We start from the raw sequence: 20,044 nt of genomic DNA, 5'->3' as shown, positions 1-20,044 counted from the left end.
GCCTCAACCAACTGGACTGAAGATGATTCAGTGCTTCCTTGGCTTAGCCAATTAATATCGACAGTTTATTCCCCACTACTCCACCTTGATTGCCCCCATCGTATCTCTAACCAAAAAAGCTGCCAATCCTAAGGTCTGGACTCCAGAAGCCTTCGCATCTGCTCCGGTGTTGTCAAGACCTGATCCGGACACGACGTCTACTTTAGAGGTGGATGCGTCTTCTGTCGGTGCAGGAGCAGTCTTGACACAAAGATCTTTCAAGAATAAGACTGTGACTTGCAGATTGTTCTCGAAGACCTTCTCTCCATCGGAGAGAAATTATACTATAGGAGATCGAGAGCTCCTGGCTATTAAGTTGGTCTTGGAAGAATGGCGTCATCTCTTATAGGGCTCTATGCATCCAGTAACTATCTATACCGATCACAACTACTTGCTTTATCTTCAGTCAGTCCATCGTCTCAATCCTCGTCAGGCTCGCCGGTCCCTGTTCTTCCCCAGATTTCATTTTTTTATTCATTTTTGTCCAGCAGAGAAGAATCTTCGGGCTGATGTTCTATCTAGATCCTCTGAGGTGCAAGACCTGGAACCCCATCTGCAACATGTTGTCCCTCCGGATCGTCTTATTTCCACAGCACAGGCAAGTCTTCAGCGTCTCCCCCCTGGGAAGACTTATGTTTCTCGTTTGAGACTCCGGATCTTGAAATGGGGTAATTCTTCTCTGTTGGCAGTCATGCTGGTATCCGTAAATCCTTGCAACTAATTTCTCAACAGTATTGGTGGCCCACTCTGAAACGGGATGTCATTGACTTTGTTCGTTCTTGCTCTGTTTGTGCCCGGGACCAAACACCACATGCCAAACCTGCCGGTCTACTACATCCTTTGCCTGTTACTGATCTGCCCTGGTCTAACATTGCAATGGACTTTATTACGGATCTTCCTTCTTCTAGCTGCAATACAGTCATCTGGGTTGTTGTGGTCCAATTTTCTAAGATGGCTCATTTTGTGCCTTTGCCTGGGTTACCATCCGCACCACAACTAGCCAAACTGTTCTTTTCCCATATCTTTTGTCTTTCTGGATTGCCGACACATATTGTCTCTGATCGAGAAGTCCAGTTCGCCTCCAAATTCTGGAGGGCTCTCTGTCCACAACTTCAAATTAATTAGAATTTCTCCTCTGCCTATCACCCCCAGTCTAATGGTCTAGTTGAGAGGGTGAATCAGATTTTGGGGGATTATCTTTGCCACTTTGTCTCCGCCCGCCATGACAACTGGTCTGATCTTCTACTCTGGGCTGAGTTTTCGTACAACCATAGGAATACCGAATCCACAGGAACTTCACCCTTCTATGTAATCTATGGACTTCATCCTCGTCCTCCTCTACCCTTACCTTCTTCCTCCGGAGTCCCTATGGCTGATGAACTAGTACGGAAATTCACCGCCATTTGGAAGAAGACTCATCTCTCCCTTCTTTGTGCCACGACCCGTATGAAATCTCAAGCGGACAAGAAAAGGCATCCTCCTCCTGAATTTTCACCCGGGGACAAGGTATGGCTGTCATCTAAATATATCCGCTTCAGAGTACCTTGCTACAAATTGTGACCATGCTATTTGGGGCCTTTCAAGGTCAAGAGACATCTTAATCCAGTGGCTTATTCGCTATATCTTCCTTCCTCCCATTCTGATCCCAAATTCTTTCAAAGTCTCCCTCATGAAACCAGTCATCTATAACCGCTTCACTAAAAAGGACATTTCTCCCACTCCCATCTCTGTACCTCTGATGTATATTCTGTCAAGGAAATTCTGGACTCCAAGCTCATCAGAGGTAAATGTTTCTTTCTTGAAGATTGGGAGGGATTCGGTCCTGAAGAAAGGTCTTGGGAGCCACAGGATAACATCCTGGGTCAGGATCTTCTCAAAAGATTCTTGAGCCGTAAAAGAAGGAGGAGACCAAAGGGGGGGGGGGGGGTACTGTAACATACTGCGCTCCGGCCCCAGACACCGGCCGCGAGCGCAGCGTCCCCGACCGCCGGCGGGTCCGGGATTTGCATCGTGGGACGTGCCCGCATGCGAAACCCGGCCCGTCTCTTACCTCACTCCTGCAGCTGCTGCCCCGGTGCGCGTCTCCCCGTCCCTTAGGGCGCATGCGCACCGAAGCCTTGAAATTTAAAGGGCCAGTGCGCTCATAATTAGTGAATTCACTTGTCACCATGTTATAAGTTATTTGCACCTCCCATGCCCCCCTGCCAGATCTTCAGTGCTTATTGCCTAAGAGAAAGCGTTCCCATTGCCTGTGGCGGCCTACCCGTGTTTCCTTACCTTCCTGCTACATTTTTTTACTCCGAACCTTTGCCGCCTGCCTAGACCTTCTGCTACATTGATTACTCCTCTGCCTCATTCTCCGGTGATCGAGCTGTGTCGGGGGTAGCGACCTGGGTGTCGCCTGCCACAGCAAATCCATCCTGCTTTGCGGCGGGCACTGGTGAAGACCAGCGGCACCTTAGACTCCGCTCCCTGATATGGTCCGAGTCATCAGCCACACAGGTAGAGGATCCATATCCAGTTTTGTGACAGCCCGCAGCCCGGGATGTTACTTATTTTAGACACTTCATTTTTCTATATCATTAATTATATATTTTCTTCTGCAGTGGTTGTATGCTTATTCTTTTCATTATAGTTTTGTATTGTTGGCTTTATTTATTTTCTTTCATTCTATAATGGTGGTGTCACGTATGGACAGGGAAGAAGTGCACACTATTCTCGCCCACTCCCTTATCCCTGCCTACTAACGTAACCGCCCTAGACAAGTGAGGGGCGTAACTGTCAAAATAATAAAACACAATAATACAGACACAGGTCAAGCTACAGTAGGGAGCAGACAAACTAACAGAGGCAAAACTAACACACTCACACAATAAGTCAATGTCCACTATCCGTGTCAAAACCAGGAGTTGTCAAAGTACAAAATCGCTAATACCAGAGAGAAGTCGAGAAGATAAGCCAAAAAGTCACAGATGCTGGGTAAACAAGAATAAAAAGGGTAAATCGCTAGCTACTGGAGTTGGACTCTTTCACAGGCATTGAATGAGAGAAAACTGCCAGGTTAAATAGGCAACTCCGCAGGTGCTCTCATCAAAAGGTCGTCTGACCAGCCAGACAGCTAAGCATAACCCGTCAATAAAAACAAACAAAGAACTTTTCAGAACCTTTTAATCCAATAGGTTCTGACAGGTGGTATACATAATATTGTACCCCCTCCCATAGACTTGCATTGAGGGGGCGGGGCGACACACGGGGCAGAGTTGTGACGTCACGATACTCTGGCCTCGTGGTCGTAACGCTTCACACTCGGAGCCTCCAGCACCCACAAAGGTGGGTGCGGAATGACAGATTGCGGGTGTCCTCAGTGGCGGGACCCCCGCGATCAGACATCTTATCCCTATCCTTTGGATAGGGGATAAGATGTCTTAGGGCCGGAGTACCCCTTTAATGGGATTTTGCTGCACTGTGCATGCGGTGGAAATCCAGATTGTTTTCTTCTGCAGAAAAAATGCTCTGTCTTAGTCTTGCTTTGGAAGAGAGGCAGCTGAAAGAGAGTTGTAAAAAAGCAGATATCGGCTGTGCGGAGTGAATCTGTGGAGTTGGAGTGACTTGTGTGAGTACTTACATTTGCACATAGAGTGATCACTGAAAGAATTTTAAACAGCCTTTTCCCTTTTTTTTCTCTACTTTGCCTCTAGGGGGAGGGGTAGATTGGTCACAGGTGCTTAAATCTTAGTCTGGGACTCAGTTGCTGAGCGTGCTCTGTCTGAGTGTTGCTTTGGAAGAGAGGCTGCTGAAAGAGAGTTTGAGATCACTGTGAGTGTAACTTTCCTTACACTGTGGGGACTTTAAACTCACAAGGTCTACAGAGAATTTAATTGTAATATTTACTGTCTGTTTTTGGCTATTAATCTGTGAAATCCCCATAACTAGATGGCCTCCATGTTGGGAAATGCAGTCCGGTTTACATCTTGCGTGATGTACGCAATCCTTGAACAGCAGTGTGAGGGTGCATATTGTTGTGTGAGAGTTGTTCATTTGGAAGCCCATATCCTGGATCTAGAGGAGAAAATGGCAAAACTGAGATGCACTGACAACTTGGAGAGGAGTCTCCTGCTCACTGAGCAAGTACTCTCTGGGGTAGAGGTGGGGGAGGATAGTGGGATGGAGATGCAGGACTATCAGGCAGCTAGCTGGGTTACAGTTAGAAAATGGGGTAGAGGGAAAAAGTGTCAGGGAGGCCAGTCCTGAACTGGCACACCCCAACAAGTTTGCCTGGTTGGCAGATGAGAGGGATGCCATTTCAGAGCTGGCAGTACTGCAGCAAGATACTGCCTCTGACCGCCAGGGGGGTGTCTGCTCCACGAAGGAGGGAAGGAGGAGTGCAGGGCAGGCCAGACAAGTACCGGTAGTGGGGGACTCTATTATTAGGGGGACAGACAGGGCGATCTGTCACAAAGACCGGGATCGCCGAACATTGTTTTGTCTACCTGGTGCTTGAGTTCGGTACATGGCAGATTGGGTTGACAGGTTGCTGGGTGGGGCTGGAGAAGACTCAGCGGTCATGGTACATATCGGCACCAATGACAAAGTAAGAGGTAGGTGGAGTGTCCTTAAAAATGATTTCAGGGACTTAGGCCACAAGCTTAAGGCAAGGACCTCCAAGGTAATATGTTCTGAAATATAACCTGTACCACAAGCCACACCAGAGAGGGCGGGAGATCAGGGAGGTAAAAAAAAATGGCTCAGAAGCTGGTGTAGGAAGGAGGGGCTTGGGTTCATGGAGAACTGAGACGACTTCTCTGTCGGATACCGGCTCTACCGTAGGGACGGGCTGTACCCCAATGGGGAGGGTGCAGCTGTGCTTGGAGAGAAGATGGCTAGAAGGGTGGAAGAGTGTTTTAACTAGGGACTGGGGAGCTTCACCTACAACATAGAAGGGGAAGATAATGTAGATAGAGAGGGGGGGACTTATTTATGTACATGGGGTGGAATGGAGGGAGGGGTTAGAACAGTTAATAGGGATAGGCTTCATCGGAAAAAAAAAACATACACCATTGAATTTCATGTTGACTAATGCCAGAAGTCTGACCAATAAAACTGACGAACTAAACTTGAAAATGTCTGAGAAGGATTATGACATAGTGGGTATAACAGAGACTTGGTTGGACAATAGCTGTGACTGGGCGGTCAACATACAGGGTTATAGTCTATTCAGGAAGGATCGGACAAAACGGAAAGGGGGAGGAGTTTGTATTTATGTAAAGTCCAGTCTGGAGGCCGCATTGCGGGAGGATATACTGGAGGGAAACGATAATGTGGAGTCATTATGGGTAGAAATATATGGAGATAAAAATGTAAAAAAATTCTGATAGGGGTTTGCTATAAGCCACAAAACATAATGGAAGAGGCAGAAAATCAATTACTGAGGCAAATAAACAAGGCAGCAAATCAGAATGAGGTGATAATAATGGGGAACTTTAACTATCCCTATATAAACTGGTAGACTGAGACCTGTGAATCTCATAAAGGAAACAGGTTTCTGACTATAGCTAAAGACAATTATCTGTCCCAAATGGTGCAGGGCCTGACCAAAGGGGGCGCCCTACTAGACTTAATATTAACCAACAGACCTGACAGAGTAACTATTGTGCAAGTAGAAGGACACCTAGGAAATAGTGATCATAATATAATACAATATAACTTGTTCTGCAATAAGGGAACCTCGCGAGGGGCCACAAAAACAATTAACTTTAGGAAGGCAAAGTTTGATCAACTCAGAGAAGCCCTTAACAATATAAAATGGGATAATGTCCTCAAAAACAAGAATACTGACACTAAATGGGAGACTTTTTAGAATATTTTAAATTCTCACTGTAAGATGTATATACCTTATGGGAATAAAAGGGTCAGGAATAAAAGAAAACCAATATGGATGAATAAAAATGTTAAGGGGGCAATCAATAACAAAAAATAAAGCATTTAAACTACTAAAAACAGGACGGCAGTGAAGAAGCATTAAAAAGCTATAGAGAAAAATGTAAATTATGTAAAAAACAGATAAAAGCTAAAAAAAATAGAGACAGAAAGACTCATTGCCAAAGAGACGAGAGTAAAACTAACCGCAAAATGTTCTTAAACTATATAAATAGCAAAAAGTTCCAAAATGAAAGTGTAGGCCCTTTAAAAAATAATGAGGAAGAAATTATAGACGGTGATCAGGAAAAAGCAAATATATTAAACAAATTCTTCTCCACTGTATTCACCGATGGAAAATTAAATGCTAGGTGAAATACAGCGAGATAAGGTAAACTCCCCAGTACAGGTCACCTGACTAACCCAGGAAGAAGTACAGTGCCACATACAAAAAAAATCTAAATAGACAAATCACCAGGCCAAGATGGCATTCACTCCCATGTTCTAAAGGAATTAAGTTATGTAATAGACAGACCCCTATTTTTAATATTCAAGGACTCTATTGTGACAGGGAAGGTTCCCCAGGACTGGCGCATGGCAAATGTGGTGCCAGTATTTAAAAAGGGGTCAAAAGGTGACCCCAGGAATTATAGACCTGTTAGTTTAACCTCCGTTGTATGTAAATTGTTTGAGGGTTTTCTAAGAGATGCTATTTTAGAGTATCTTGATAAAAATAAATGTATGACCCCATATCAGCATGGCTTTATGAGGGATCGGTCCTGTCAAACTAACCTGATCAGCTTTTATGAGGAGGTGTCCAGACTGGACCAGGGGGAATCACTGGATGTATTATATCTGGATTTTGACAAAGCATTTGATACGGTGCCACATAAAAGGTTGGTGCATAAAATGAGAAGGATTGGGCTGGGGGTGAATGTGTGTAAATGGGTAACTGGCTCAGTGATAGGAAACAGAGGGTGGTTATTAATGGCACTTATTCTGATTGGGTGACTGTTACTAGTGGGGTACCACAGGTGTCAGTCTTGGGTCCTGTTCTATTCAATATATTTATTAATGACCTTGTAGATGGGTTGAATAGTAAAGTAGGAATCTTTGCAGTTGATACTAAACTCTGTAAAGTGGTCAACACAATAGAGGACAGTAAACTGTGACAAATGGATCTGGATAGGTTGGAGGTTTGGGCTGAGAAGTGGCAGATGAGGTTCAACACTGATAAATGTAAGGTAATGCAGAAAAATCCAGGCTGGGATTATCTATTAAATGGGAGAACACTTGGGACGACTCACATGGAAAAGGACTTGGGAGTCTTAGTTAATAGTAAATTTAGCTGTAGTGACCAGTGTCGGGCAGCTGCTGCCAAGGTAAATAAAATCATGGGGTGCATCAATAGGGGCATAGATGCCCACGACAAGGAAATAATTCTACCACTGTACAAATCACTAGTCAGACCACACATAGAATACTGTGTACAGTACTGGGCACAGGTGTACAAGAAAGATATAGTGGAGCTGGAGAGGGTTCAAAGACGGGCAACCAGGGTAATACGGGGAATGGGAGGACTACAGTACCCAGAAAGATGATCAGAATTAGGGTTATTTAGTTTAGAAAAAAGAAGGCTTAGGGGCGACCTAATAACTATTTATTAATATATTAGGGGGCAGTACAGAGATCTCTCCCATGATCTATTTGTACCCAGGACTATATCTATAACAAGAGGGCATCCTCTACGTCTTGAGGAAAGAAGGTTTTTACATCAGCACTACTGTAAGAGCAGTGAGACTATGGAACTCTCTGGCTGAGGAGGTGGTCATGGGGAACTCTGTAAAAGAGTTCAAAAGTGGTCTGGATGCATTTTTGGAGAGTAATAACATTGTTGGTTATGTATACTAGATTTATTGGGACAGAACGTTGATCCAGGGATTTATTCTGACTGCCATATTTGGAGTCGGGAAGGAATTTTTATCTCGAGTACGAGGTTTTTTTTGCCTTCCTCTGAATCAACTCAGTAAAAACTTATTAGGGATATAGGTTGAACTTGGTGGACTCTGGTCTTTTTTCATTTATGAACTATGTTACTTTGAACTAAACTGCTCAAAAAAAATAAAGGGAACACTAAGATAACACATCCTAGATGTGAATGAATGAACTAATCGTATGAAAAACATTCGTCTTTACATAGTTGAATGCGCTGACAACAGAATCACACAAAAATTATCAATGGATATCAAATTTATCAACCCATGGAGGTCTGGATATGGAGACACTCTCAAAATCAAAGTGGAAAACCAAACTACAGGCTGATCCAACTTTGATGTAATGTCCTTAAAACAAGTCAAAATTAGGCTCAGTAGTTTGTGTGGCCTCCACGTGCCCGTATGACCTCCCTACAATGCCTGGGCATGCTCCTGATGAGGTGGCGGATGGTCTCCTGAGGGATGTCCTCCCAGACCTGGACTATGGAGCGAGACATGATGTCCCAGATGTGCTCAATCGGATTCAGGTCTGGGGAGCGGGCAGGCCAGTCCATAGCATCAATGCCTTCCTCTTGCAGAAACTGTTGACACACTCCAGCCACATGAAGTCTAGCATTGTCTTGAATTAGGAGGAACCCAGGGCCAACCGCACCAGCATATGGTCTCACAAGGGGTCTGAGGATCTCATCTCGGTACCTAATGGCAGTCAGGCTGCCTCTGGCAACCACATGGAGGGCTGTGTGGCACCCCAAAGAAATGCCACCCCACGCCATTACTGACCCACCTCCAAACCAGTCATGCTGAAGGATGTTGCAGGCAGCAGAACATTCTCTGCGGCGTCTCCAGACTCTGTCACACATGCTCAGTGTGAACCTGCTTTCATCTGTGAAGAGCTCAAGGCGCCAGTGGCGAATTTGCTAATCTTAGTGTTCTCTGGCAAATGACAAACATCCTGCACGGTGTTGGGCTGATAGCACAACATCCACCTGTGGATGTCGGGGCCCTCATGGAGTCTGTTTCTGACCGTTTGAGTGGACACATGCACATTTTGCAGGGCTCTGGCAGTGCTCTTCCTTGCACAAAGGTGGAGGTAGCGGTCCTGCTGCTAGATTGTTGCCCTCCTACACATCTCCTGATGTACTGGCCTCTCTCCTGGTAGCGCCTCCATGTTCTGGATACTACGCTGACAGACACAGCAAACCTTCTTGCCACAGCTCGCATTAATGTGCCATCCTGGATGAGCTGACCTACCTGAGCCACTTGTGTGGTTTGTAGACTCCGTCTCATGCGACCACTAGAGTGAAAGCACTGCCAGAATTGAAAAGTGACCAAAACATCAGCCAGGAAGCATAGGAACTGAGAAGTGGTCTGTGGTCACCACCTGTAGAATCACTCCTTTATTGGAGGTGTCTTGCTAATTGCCTATAATTTCCTCCTGTTGTCTGTTCCATTTGCACAACAGCATGTGAAATTGATTGTTAATCAGTGTTGCTTCCTGAGTGGACAGTTTGATTTCACAGTGTGATTGACTTGGAGTTACATTGTGTTGTTTACGTGTTCCCTTTATTTTTTGGAGCAGTTACTATGTTAATTATTTCTACAGATTCCGCTTTGAAATGCATTGCCATCTATGGTGAGCAGTCGTAGTGTCACCACGTTCTGTCGACGCCTGCGGTTTGCAGAATGTCATGCCTCAAAAATATCTCCATATCAACTGGCTGCAAGGCAACGCAACAGGACTGGAGTTAAGTGTATACAGATGAAGCAGGGGGGCTGTTTAGTCTCACCTTGGTAATGCTCCTCATGGAATAACAATGGTGGCTGGAGTGTCACTGTGTAACACAGCCTGTTGTCTGCATTCTGACCACCCCAGTGGCTGTAACCAAACCAGAGTGGGCAGGGGCAAGGGGGCTAGAGGTGGGCCTTCATCTATATCACAATAATGGCTTATATATGTCTCACATAGAAAAACCCCTTTAAGGATCGAACTTTTTCTTCAGAGTGGCGTGAAGAGGCGCATTCCATGCTGGGCAGTAGCGAGGCACTCGTACAATGCCCAACAAGTTTTGAGCTTAAATGGACACTGTCATTAAAACTAATTTTTGCTATTGCACTCCTTATGGTAAATTAAAAAAAATTCTGATGCACTTTGTTTAAAAAAAATGAAGTTTTATGTTTTAATTGTGTTTAAAAAAAGCTGCCACTAGGTGTCTCTCTACTTGTCCAGAGCACATTTTCCCCTATCTCTTGCACAGACTTTGGACTCCTACTGGCCTGGCAGAAGTCCAAAATTAGGGAATGCAGTCTGGAGTAATTAGGGGTGTGTGCGGCCTTAGCCAATCATAGCTCATCTCACACACTGAACTTATCTAGGCTGTGTGTAGCAGAGTGAGGGAGGAAGTTCTCCCATGTATGGCTTCAGATGATGTCACACCTGCTGGGTAACGCCCCTTCCCAGTCTGTGAATCTGACTGAGACTGAGCAGAAAATACAGAGCAATATCAAGGTAGAAAACTGAAAAATAATAAAAATAAAGGCAAAGGGTGGTTTATCATGAAGGTGGCAGTGAACTGGGAGGATTATAAAAGTTAACAAAATTCTGACAGGTGCTCTTTAAAGGGGTACTCTGCTGCTCAGCGTTTGGAACAAAATGTTCTGAACGTTTAGAGCCGGGAGCTCGTGGCGTCATAGCCCTGCTCCTCATGATGTTACACGCCCCCCCCTCAATGCAAGTCTGTGGCCTTGCATTGAGGGTCGGGGTGTGATGTCATGAGGGGGCAGGGCTATGATGTCACAAGCTCCCGGCGCTGGCTCTAAGCATTCGAAATGCTGAGCAGCAGAGTACCCCTTTAAGCCCATTTCTAATATACAGGACTCGTGCACAGTACTTGCAGGACAGTGTTTGGTTACCTCTGAAACTGTAACGCTTTATGTGGACCTGCATCTCTCCACACCAATCTTAAAAACTGTTGGAAGTCTAACTTTACAGATACCCTTGATGCAGGTAACACACACTTTTGTTAGGTGTTTTGTTTTTTGACCAGGAAAACCCCACAATTTTTCTCCTTTATGATGCAGTTTCTGTGGCCTTTTTCTCAAAAATAGTGTGTATCATAATAGGCGTTCTCTTCTTTGGCATTTGATCCCCTAAACTTCTCTGGGAGAAAAAAAAAACACCAGAAAAAATGGCAACCTCACGGTTGAGAAAGGCTGGTAAAGCCGTAACGCGTCCCGCCTAAGTGTACCTGCTATGAATCTACAATAAAAGCAAAGTTTGTTCAGTATTGTACGAGTGCCAAGATCCCTTTCTTCTACTTGGATACTTCTTGATCCACAAGCACCACCGGAGTGCAGTGCCGACCTGCCTTGGCATTCTTTTCTGCAAAATATAAGACTGAAATATACAAAAAAAGGCAGTCCTCTAAGTTATTAGGAATAATAATTACATTTATTTTTATTATATGCAAGTTAATAGGAGATACAATTCAAGAATAAATTTTTTTCTTTAAATCATAATAGATGAGAGACCGCAGGGCCCTTGCGGTCTACTAACTGGTAGAATAACTATATATAAAATAATGTATAAAGCAGTATACCCGGTTAGTATATTATGTTGTACCGCAACCTACAGATTATAGTGTATATACGTAAAACAATTGCAATATTGCATAAAGCGGGATGGATTAGCAGTGTTGTAAAAAGTAATATAACAGTAGCAATAGAAAAGAAGTAATGTACAGTATCAGCCACTCCGGGTCTATCAATGTTCCATTTACTAATTCAAAGTCATAGTAAAAATTATGTGAATAACGTCCATCTTTATAGAGCCGTGCGCTGTAACAGACTGCAAGCCAGTGGAGGCGTTCACTGTGGAGTACTGTAGATCAAAGGATGCCTTTGTATAATACAGTTATATGTTGTAGGGGACTGCAAGTCTTACACAGTCTTATATAGATGTTCACAACTATATACATAGAATTTTGCAAAATTTCCACTGTGTGACAAAAAACGAACAAACAAAAAACAAGTAGAAACCCAACCTTATGGTACGTTCACACAGTTACATAGTTAGTATGGTTGAAAAAAGACATACGTCCATCAAGTCCAACCAGGGAATTGAAGGGAAGGGTGTAAGGGGATAAGGGGAAGGGATGTAGTTTTATAATTCTGCATAAGCATTAATGTTATTTTGTTCCAGGAATGTATCTAACCCTGTTTTAAAGCTGTTAATTGTTCCTGCTGTGACCAGTTCCTGAGGTAGACCGTTCCATAAATTCACAGTCCTCACGGTAAAGAAGGCGTGTCGCCCCTTTAGACTAAACCTTTTCTTCTCCAGACGGAGGGAGTGCCCCCTCGTCCTTTGGGGGGGGGGGTTTAACCTGGAACAGTTTTTCTCCATATTTTTTGTATGGGCCATTTATATACTTATATACGTTTATCATATCCCCCCTTAAACGTCTCTTCTCAAGACTAAACAATTGTAACTCCTTTAATCGCTCCTCATAGCTAAGATGTTCCATGCCCCATATTAGTTTAGTCGCGCGTCTCTGCACCCTTTCCAACTCCGCAGTGTCCCTTTTATGAACAGGCGACCAAAACTGAACAGCATATTCCAGGTGAGGCCGTACCAATGCTTTATAAAGGGGGAGTATTATGTCCCTGTCCCTTGAGTCCATGCCTCTTTTGATACATGACAATATCCTGCCGGCTTTGGAAGCAGCAGCCTGACATTGCATGCTATTCTGTAGTCTGTGATCTACAAGTACACCCAGATCCTTCTCTACCAGTGACTCTGCCAGTTTAATCCCCCCTAAGACATACGACGCATGCAGGTTATTAGTACCCAGATGCATAACTTTACATTTATCCACATAGAACCTCATTTGCCAAGTGGATGCCCAGACACTTAGTCTATCTAAGTCATCTTGTAACTTATGCACATCCTCTATAGACTGTACCGTGCTACAAAGTTTGGTGTCATCTGCAAAGATAGAAACAGAGCTGTTAATACCATCCTCTATATCATTGATAAATAAATTAAACAGCAGCGGGCCCAGTACTGAACCTTGGGGTACACCACTAATAACCGGGGACCAATCAGAGTACGAATCATTGACCACCACTCTCTGGGTACGATCCATGAGCCAGTGTTCAATCCAGTTACAAACTAAAGTTTCCAAGCCCAAGGACCTTAACTTACCTGTCAGACGTCTGTGAGGGACAGTATCAAACGCTTTGGCAAAATCCAGAAACACTATATCCACAGCCATTCCTCTGTCAAGGCTTCTACTCACCTCTTCATAAAAGCAAATTAGATTGGTTTGACAACTTCTATCCTTAGTAAACCCATGCTGGCTATCACTTATAATACTATTATCCCCTATGTATTCCTGTATGTAATCCCTTATAAGTCCTTCAAACAATTTACCCTCAATGCACGTTAGACTTACCGGTCTATAATTGCCTGGCGAAGACCTAGAGCCCTTCTTGAAGATTGGCACCACATTAGCCTTGCGCCAGTCCCTTGGCACAATACCAGACACCAGAGAATCTCTAAATATCATGAACAAGGGTACAGATATTACTGAACTTACCTCTCTAAGAACTCTTGGGTGTAGTCCATCCAGCCCTGGAGATTTGCTTACATTTATATCACTTAACTTACCTTGTACCATCTCTACATTAAGCCAGTTCAGTACATTACATGATGTGTTACCAGCACTGACCTGGCCAATGTCAGCTCCTTCTTCCATAGTATATAAAGAACTAAAGAACCCATTCAGTAGCTCCGCCTGCTTATTTTGCTGCAGATTTTCTTTCCCATTGAATTTAATGGGTAGGAAAATCAACAGGAAAATATGCGCAAGTGAACTTACCCTGAGGACAAGGACATACATGCCATATTTTGCTGCGTATTTGCTGCTTCTTCGGGTTTCCTCGCTGCGAATTTGAAAGGGCCGTGCTCCCCGCTAGCTGTCTACGCAAAATTTTCCCAGCAGAATCTCTGTTGCGAAAAATCCACTGCTGATTCCATTAAAGTTAAGATTTTCAACAGCGTAAATCCGAAGCTGAAAATCTGCTGCGGATAGCCTGCGGAGAGCCTGCCCCTTTTCAAACTTTCAACGGGAAACACACTGCGAGTTTAAAAGGTAATACGCTCGTGTGAACGCACCCTTAGGGTACGTTCACACAGGAGCGCACTGCAGCGTATTTGATGCAGCGGATTCGCTGTCGGCACACACAGCTCTGTGGGTCCGCTGGTGACTGCCAGCGGGAAATCCGTATATATGAATTGACACACAGAGCTAAGGCAGCAGCAGCAGAGAGCTAGCTTTGCCTTAAAGGAGTACTACAGCCATAGACACTTATCCCCATCCGGGAATACTGTGGCTAATACGCATGTCGCTGAGGTCGACAACATGCCCCCTCCATACAGCTCTATGGGAGAGGAGGTGATGCCCAAATGCTGCATCTCTGCCTCTCTCATAGAGATACATGGAGGGGGCGTGTCCGGGCCCCCTACAGGAGATCGCGGGGGATCCCAGCGTTCGGACCCCCCACAATCAGACACTTATCCCCTGCAGATAGGGGATAAGTGTCTATGACTGCAGATCTCCTTTAACCCCTTCCCGCTATAGGACGTATACCTACATCCAAGCATCCGACACATTCGCGCAATAGGACGTATGCATATGTTAATCACAGCCGGAGTCCGGCTGCAGCTGCCGGAGCCACGATCGTGCCGGTCCCTGCAGCATTAACTCCCTAGATGCCGTGATCAATCCTGATCACGGCATCTATGGTGTTGACTGGGGGAGTGCTCTCCCCCTGTTCACCAACGGCGATGCAGCGATACGATCGCGACCTCCTGTCTGCCTGCTACGGAAGCTGTAGTGTGTGCAGCTCATCAGGTCATGCTGTGCTACGGTACAAATGTATTGCAGCATAGTATAACCTGTAAAAAGTGTAAAAAAATAAAAAGTTCTTTAATAAAAGTATGAAGTGTAAAAAAATATATATAAAAAAAGCCCCTTTGCCAATAAAAGCCCTGTATTATCACCAAAAAAGATCAAAAACACAAATCATATACATAAAAGGTATTGACACATCCGTCATGTACTATAAAACTATAATGTAAATTATCCCACATGGTGAACACCTTAAAAAAAACATCAAAGTGTCAAATTCGCCAATTTTGGTACAAATCTATATATATAAAAACTCAACGTGTGTGTGTGTGTGTGTGTGTGTATGTATGTATGTGTTTGTATGTTCCAGCATCACGTCCAAACGGCTAAAGATATTAATATGAAACTTGGCATGTTGGGTTCACACTACGATTTGAACTACGGTTCCCGTATACGGCTGGGAGGAGGGGTGGGCGGGGCTTAATCGCAGCACCGTAGTTAATGTATGTCTATGAGCCGACCGGAGTGAACCGCAGCCTCCGGATCGGCTGCTTTTTTGGCCGTATGCGGTTTCCCGACCGCAGGCAAAAACGTGGTCGAGCAACAACAAACATAGGATAGGTGATTTAACCCTTACTCACCCCCATTTGCCAGGGGCGGGGTTTATGTTTAAAGTCCCATACAAGTCAATGGGAAATATATATTACTGCATAACTTCCAAACGGCTGGAGATATTTCGATAATACTTGGTCACATGTTACTTATATATCCACTTAAAATATAGGATAGTTAATTTAACCCTTAACTACCCCCATTTGTGAGGGTCAGGGTTTTTGTTTAAAGTCCCATGCAAATCAATGGGAAATGTATGTTCCCACATAACTTCCGTACGGCTGGAGATATTTCAATAACTGGTACACATATTACGGGTCGGGATAGGAGGTCGACATAGGAGGTCGGGATAGGAGGTCGGGATAGGAGGTCGGGATAGGAGGATGGGATAGGAGGATGGGAAAGGAGGACGGGAAAGGAGGACGGGAAAGGAGGACGGGATAGGAGGACGGAAAAGCAGGACGGGAAAGGAGGTCGAGATATGAGGACGGGAAAGGAGGATGGGATAGGAGGACGGGATAGGAGGACGGGACAGGAGGACGGGACAGGAGGTCAGGTTAGGAGGTCGGGATAGGAGGTCGGGGTAGGAGGTCGGGATAGGAGGTCGGGATAGGAGGTCGGGATAGGAGGTCGGGATAGAAGGACGGGATAGGAGGACGGGATAGAAGGACGGGATAGGAGGACGGGATAGGAGGTCGAGTTAGGAGGTCGGGAGAGGAGGACGAGATAGGAGGTGGAGATAGGAGGTCGGGATAGGAGGTCGGGATAGGAGGTCGGGATAGGAGGTCGGGATAGGAGGTCGGGATAGGAGGTCGGGATAGGAGGTCGGGATAGGAGGTCGGGATAGGAGGACGGGATAGGAGGTCGAGATATGAGGATGGGAATAGGAGGTCAGGATAGGAGGTCGATTTAGGAGGTAGGGATATGAGGACGGGATAAGAGGACAGGATAGGAGGTGAAGATAGGAGGTGGAGATAGGAGGAGCGGATAGGAGGTCGAGTTAGGAGGTCAGGATAGGAGGTGGAGGTAGGAGGACGGGATAGGAGGATGGGACAGGAGGACGGGATAGGAGGTCGAGTTAGGAGGTCGGGATATGAGGACGGGATAGGAGGTGGAGATAGGAGGACGGGATAGGAGGTCGGGATCGGAGGTCGAGATAGGAGGTCGGGATAGGAGGACGGGATAGGAGGACAGGATAGGAGGACGGGATAGGAGGTCACGGTATGAGGACGGGATAGGAGGATGGGACAGGAGGACGGGATAGGAGGTCGGGATATGAGGACGGGATCGGAGGTCGAGATACGAGGTCGGGATACGAGGTCGGGATACGAGGTCGGGATAGGTCGGGATAGGAGGTCGGGATAGGAGGACGGGATAGGAGGACGGGATCGGAGGTCGAGATACGAGGTCGGGATAGGAGGACGGGATAGGAGGTCGGGATATGAGGACGGGATCGGAGGTCGAGATACGAGGTCAGGATACGAGGTCGGGATACGAGGTCGGGATACGAGGTCGGGATAGGAGGTCGGGATAGGAGGTCGGGATAGGAGGTCGGGATAGGAGGTCGGGATAGGAGGTCGGGATAGGAGGTCGGGATAGGAGGTCGGGATAGGAGGTCGGGATAGGAGGAGGGGATAGGAGGTCGGGACAGGAGGTCTATATAGGAGGACTGGATAGGAGGTCACGGTATGAGGATGAGATATGGGGATATGGTATGAGATATGAAGTCAAAAGCTTCCTCCTTTGTTGATTTTCCTCCCCAACAAGGATGAGGAAGGAAAAACCGGGCAACGCCGGGTACTTAGCTAGTAGCAGAATAAAAAAAGATCAAAGGGTAGCACATAGCATAAAAATGATACCAATAAAAAGTACAGCTCATCCCGCAAAAAATAAGCCCTAACTCAATGGCGTCGGACGAAAAATAGAAAAGTTACGTCTGTTGGAAAATGAATGGCAGAAAAAGAATTTTGCTCAGAAAAGGAAAAAGAACATAGAAAGCTATATAAAATGGGTATCGCCATAATCGTACTGACCACAGAATAAACATAACATTTACCGCACAGTGTACCCCATAAAAAACATATATTTAAACGCCTGAAATTTTCCAGTTTTTCACAATATTTTTAAGTTTTTCACAAAAAATGCACCACTTATATAAGGTACAATATGTCACGAAAAAACATTCTCAGAATCGCTCTGCTCAGAAGAAGTGTTCTAAAGTTATTACCATTTAAAGAGATACACGTCAAATTAAAAAAAAGAGCCTGGTCATTGAGGTAAAAAATGAGTCCGTCCTTAAAGGGATACACCCATGGAAAACTTTTTTTTTTTTTTTTAAATCAACTGGTGCCAGAAAGTTAAACAGATTTGTAAATCACTTCTATTAAAAAATCTTAATCCTTCCAGAACTTTTTAGGGGCTGCATACTAAAGAGAAATCCAAAAAAGAAATGCATTTCCTGTGATGCCCTGACCACAGTGCTCTCTGCTGACCTCTGCTGTCCATTTTAGGAACTGTCCAGAGCAGCATATGTTTGCTATGGGGATTTTCTTCTGCTCTGGACAGTTCCTAAAATGGACAGCAGAGGTCAGAAGAGAGCACTGTGGTCATGTCATCAGAGGAAATGCATTTATTTTTTGGATTTTTCTTTAGTATACAGCCCCTAAAAACTACTGGCAGGATTAAGATTTTTTTTTTTAATAGAAGTAATTTACAAATCTGTTTAACTTTGTGGCACCAGTTGATAAAAAAAATAAAAATACAAAAAAACTGACATTTGTAGTGTTTTTGCAATAAAACAAAAACTAACAAAAAGAAAAACTATAAAAAAAACTAAAACAAATAAAATCTAAGGATACACGTTCAGGCTGTTGCAAAACTACAACTCCCAGCATGCCCGGACAGCCTTTGGCTGTCCGGGCATTCTGGGAGTTGTAGTTTTGCAACAGCTGGAGGCACCCTGGTGGGGAAGCACTACCCTAAGTTATTCCATGGCTTCCAGCGGTAACACGGACTAGTTTTTGTCATTTACTTTCCCGCTGACATGACTGACTGCACTTCACTTTGCCGTCGCTCGAGAACTTGCTCTGACGACCATAGAGTATGACCTTCTACCTACAGTCAGGGATAGAGCGTCTATGTCAAGCAAAGCTCTTCGCGTCTGGAGAGCGTCGCTATAGGCCAGCAACTTTATGACACTGGCGGGCGCGCCTGCGCAGTGACTTTAGCTGGCGAGGAGTGTCTGTCATAGAGAGACAACAGAGAACAAGATGGCGACCTCCATTATGTACAGCCGGTTGTCAGCGGGTCTCCGGAGTCGGGCGCCCCGGGCTGTCCTTGGCTGTGCTTCGCAGGTGACTGGGGGTCTCAGGGCAGCGTTATGGTGGGCTGGACGCCTTCCCTGGCTGGTGTGAATGATAAAACGCCTACACTAGAGAGGGTATCCCGGGGGCGGCTGTCAAGCTCCTTCATGAGTGTCACCTGCAGCACTGTGTGTAACGGTCTGTAACCGACCGCTATTCTGACAATGCGGTATTTCTCCTCAGGAAACGCAACTAGCATTTTCTGCATTATTTCTATTTGTGTTGTGTGTGAACTTGTTGCTAACTTTAAGGCTATTTCTATTCATGCTATAGGATTGTTTGACTAGTACGGTCACATGACTGATCAAAGCTGTTGGTTGCCCATAGCAACAAAATGTAGATCAGCTCTTATATCCTAACAAGATCTGGTAAAATGAAAGCTGAGCTGTGATTGGTTGCTATGGGCGATGGGTTAACCAACACAGTCGAGTGTTTCCAACCTGTCGCTTTTTAACTGTTGCAAAACTACAACTCCTAGCGTGCCGGTACAACCGTTGTCCCGTCTTCCTATCTGAATCTTGTAGGAGAAGAAAAGTACGGCTATGTTTACACGGTAGAATTTCCATGCGGAAGTTTCGCCATGTGAGCATAGCCTGACATCTCGTCCTCCATAACCTTCCGTCACATCCCGACCAAATATCCCAACCCCCTCACTAAGGCTGGGTTCACACTACGATTTGAACTATGGTTCCCGTATACGGCTGGGAGGAGGGGTGGGCGGGGCTTAATCACTGCACCCGCACTCAGTCGTATTCGGGAACCGTAGTTAATGCATGTCTATGAGCCGACCGGAGTGAACCGCAGCCTCCGGTCGGCTGCTTTTTCCGCCGTATGCGGTTTCCTAACCGCAGGCAAAAACGTGGTCGACCACGTTTTTGCCTGCGGTCGGGAAACCGCATACGGCCGAAAAAGCAGCTGACCGGAGGCTGCGGTTCACTCCGGTCGGCTCATAGACATGCATTAAATACGGTTCCCGAATATGGCTGAGTGCGGGTGCAGTGATTAAGCCCCGCCCACCCCTCCTCCCAGCCATATACGGGAACCGTAGTTCAAATTGTAGTGTGAACCCAGCCTAACTATTCTCTGCACCTGCTTCATGGACAGTCAGCTGAAGGAGATTTAAACGGGCACTGTCATCAACTTTTTATTTATTTTTTTGATGTGTTGTAGTACATATGTACTACAACATATCTCTAATATATTTTTAATTTTT

At 45.3% G+C, this 20,044-nt stretch overlaps 2 protein-coding genes across 3 annotated transcripts in view; one reads left to right on the top strand and one right to left on the bottom strand.

Annotated features, from left to right (window-relative positions):
- The window catches only part of NUDT15 (nudix hydrolase 15), a 49,877-nt gene extending 31,343 nt beyond the window's left edge, over positions 1–18,534 (bottom strand). The window contains exon 1 of one of the 2 annotated variants that reach the window (XM_056562100.1): positions 18,501–18,534. The gene's annotated coding sequence lies outside the window, so the exon portion shown is untranslated. Of the gene's footprint in view, positions 1–18,446; positions 18,470–18,500 lie in introns of those variants that run through there. The other variant, XM_056562099.1, reaches the window with a different exon arrangement.
- Positions 18,535–18,627: 93 nt separating this feature from the next.
- Positions 18,628–20,044, top strand: part of SUCLA2 (succinate-CoA ligase ADP-forming subunit beta) — a 108,958-nt gene continuing 107,541 nt past the window's right edge. Inside the window, exon 1 of the mRNA XM_056562097.1 lies at positions 18,628–18,822. Coding sequence (XP_056418072.1) covers positions 18,739–18,822 — 84 coding nt within the window. The 5' untranslated portion in view covers positions 18,628–18,738. The remainder of the gene's footprint in view (positions 18,823–20,044) is intronic.

The sequence above is a fragment of the Hyla sarda genome, chromosome 2 (genome assembly GCF_029499605.1).
Source record: "Hyla sarda isolate aHylSar1 chromosome 2, aHylSar1.hap1, whole genome shotgun sequence".
NCBI lineage: Eukaryota > Metazoa > Chordata > Amphibia > Anura > Hylidae > Hyla > Hyla sarda.
Note: the sequence above shows the minus strand (reverse complement) of the source record. Positions and strands in the feature narration are given on the sequence as shown.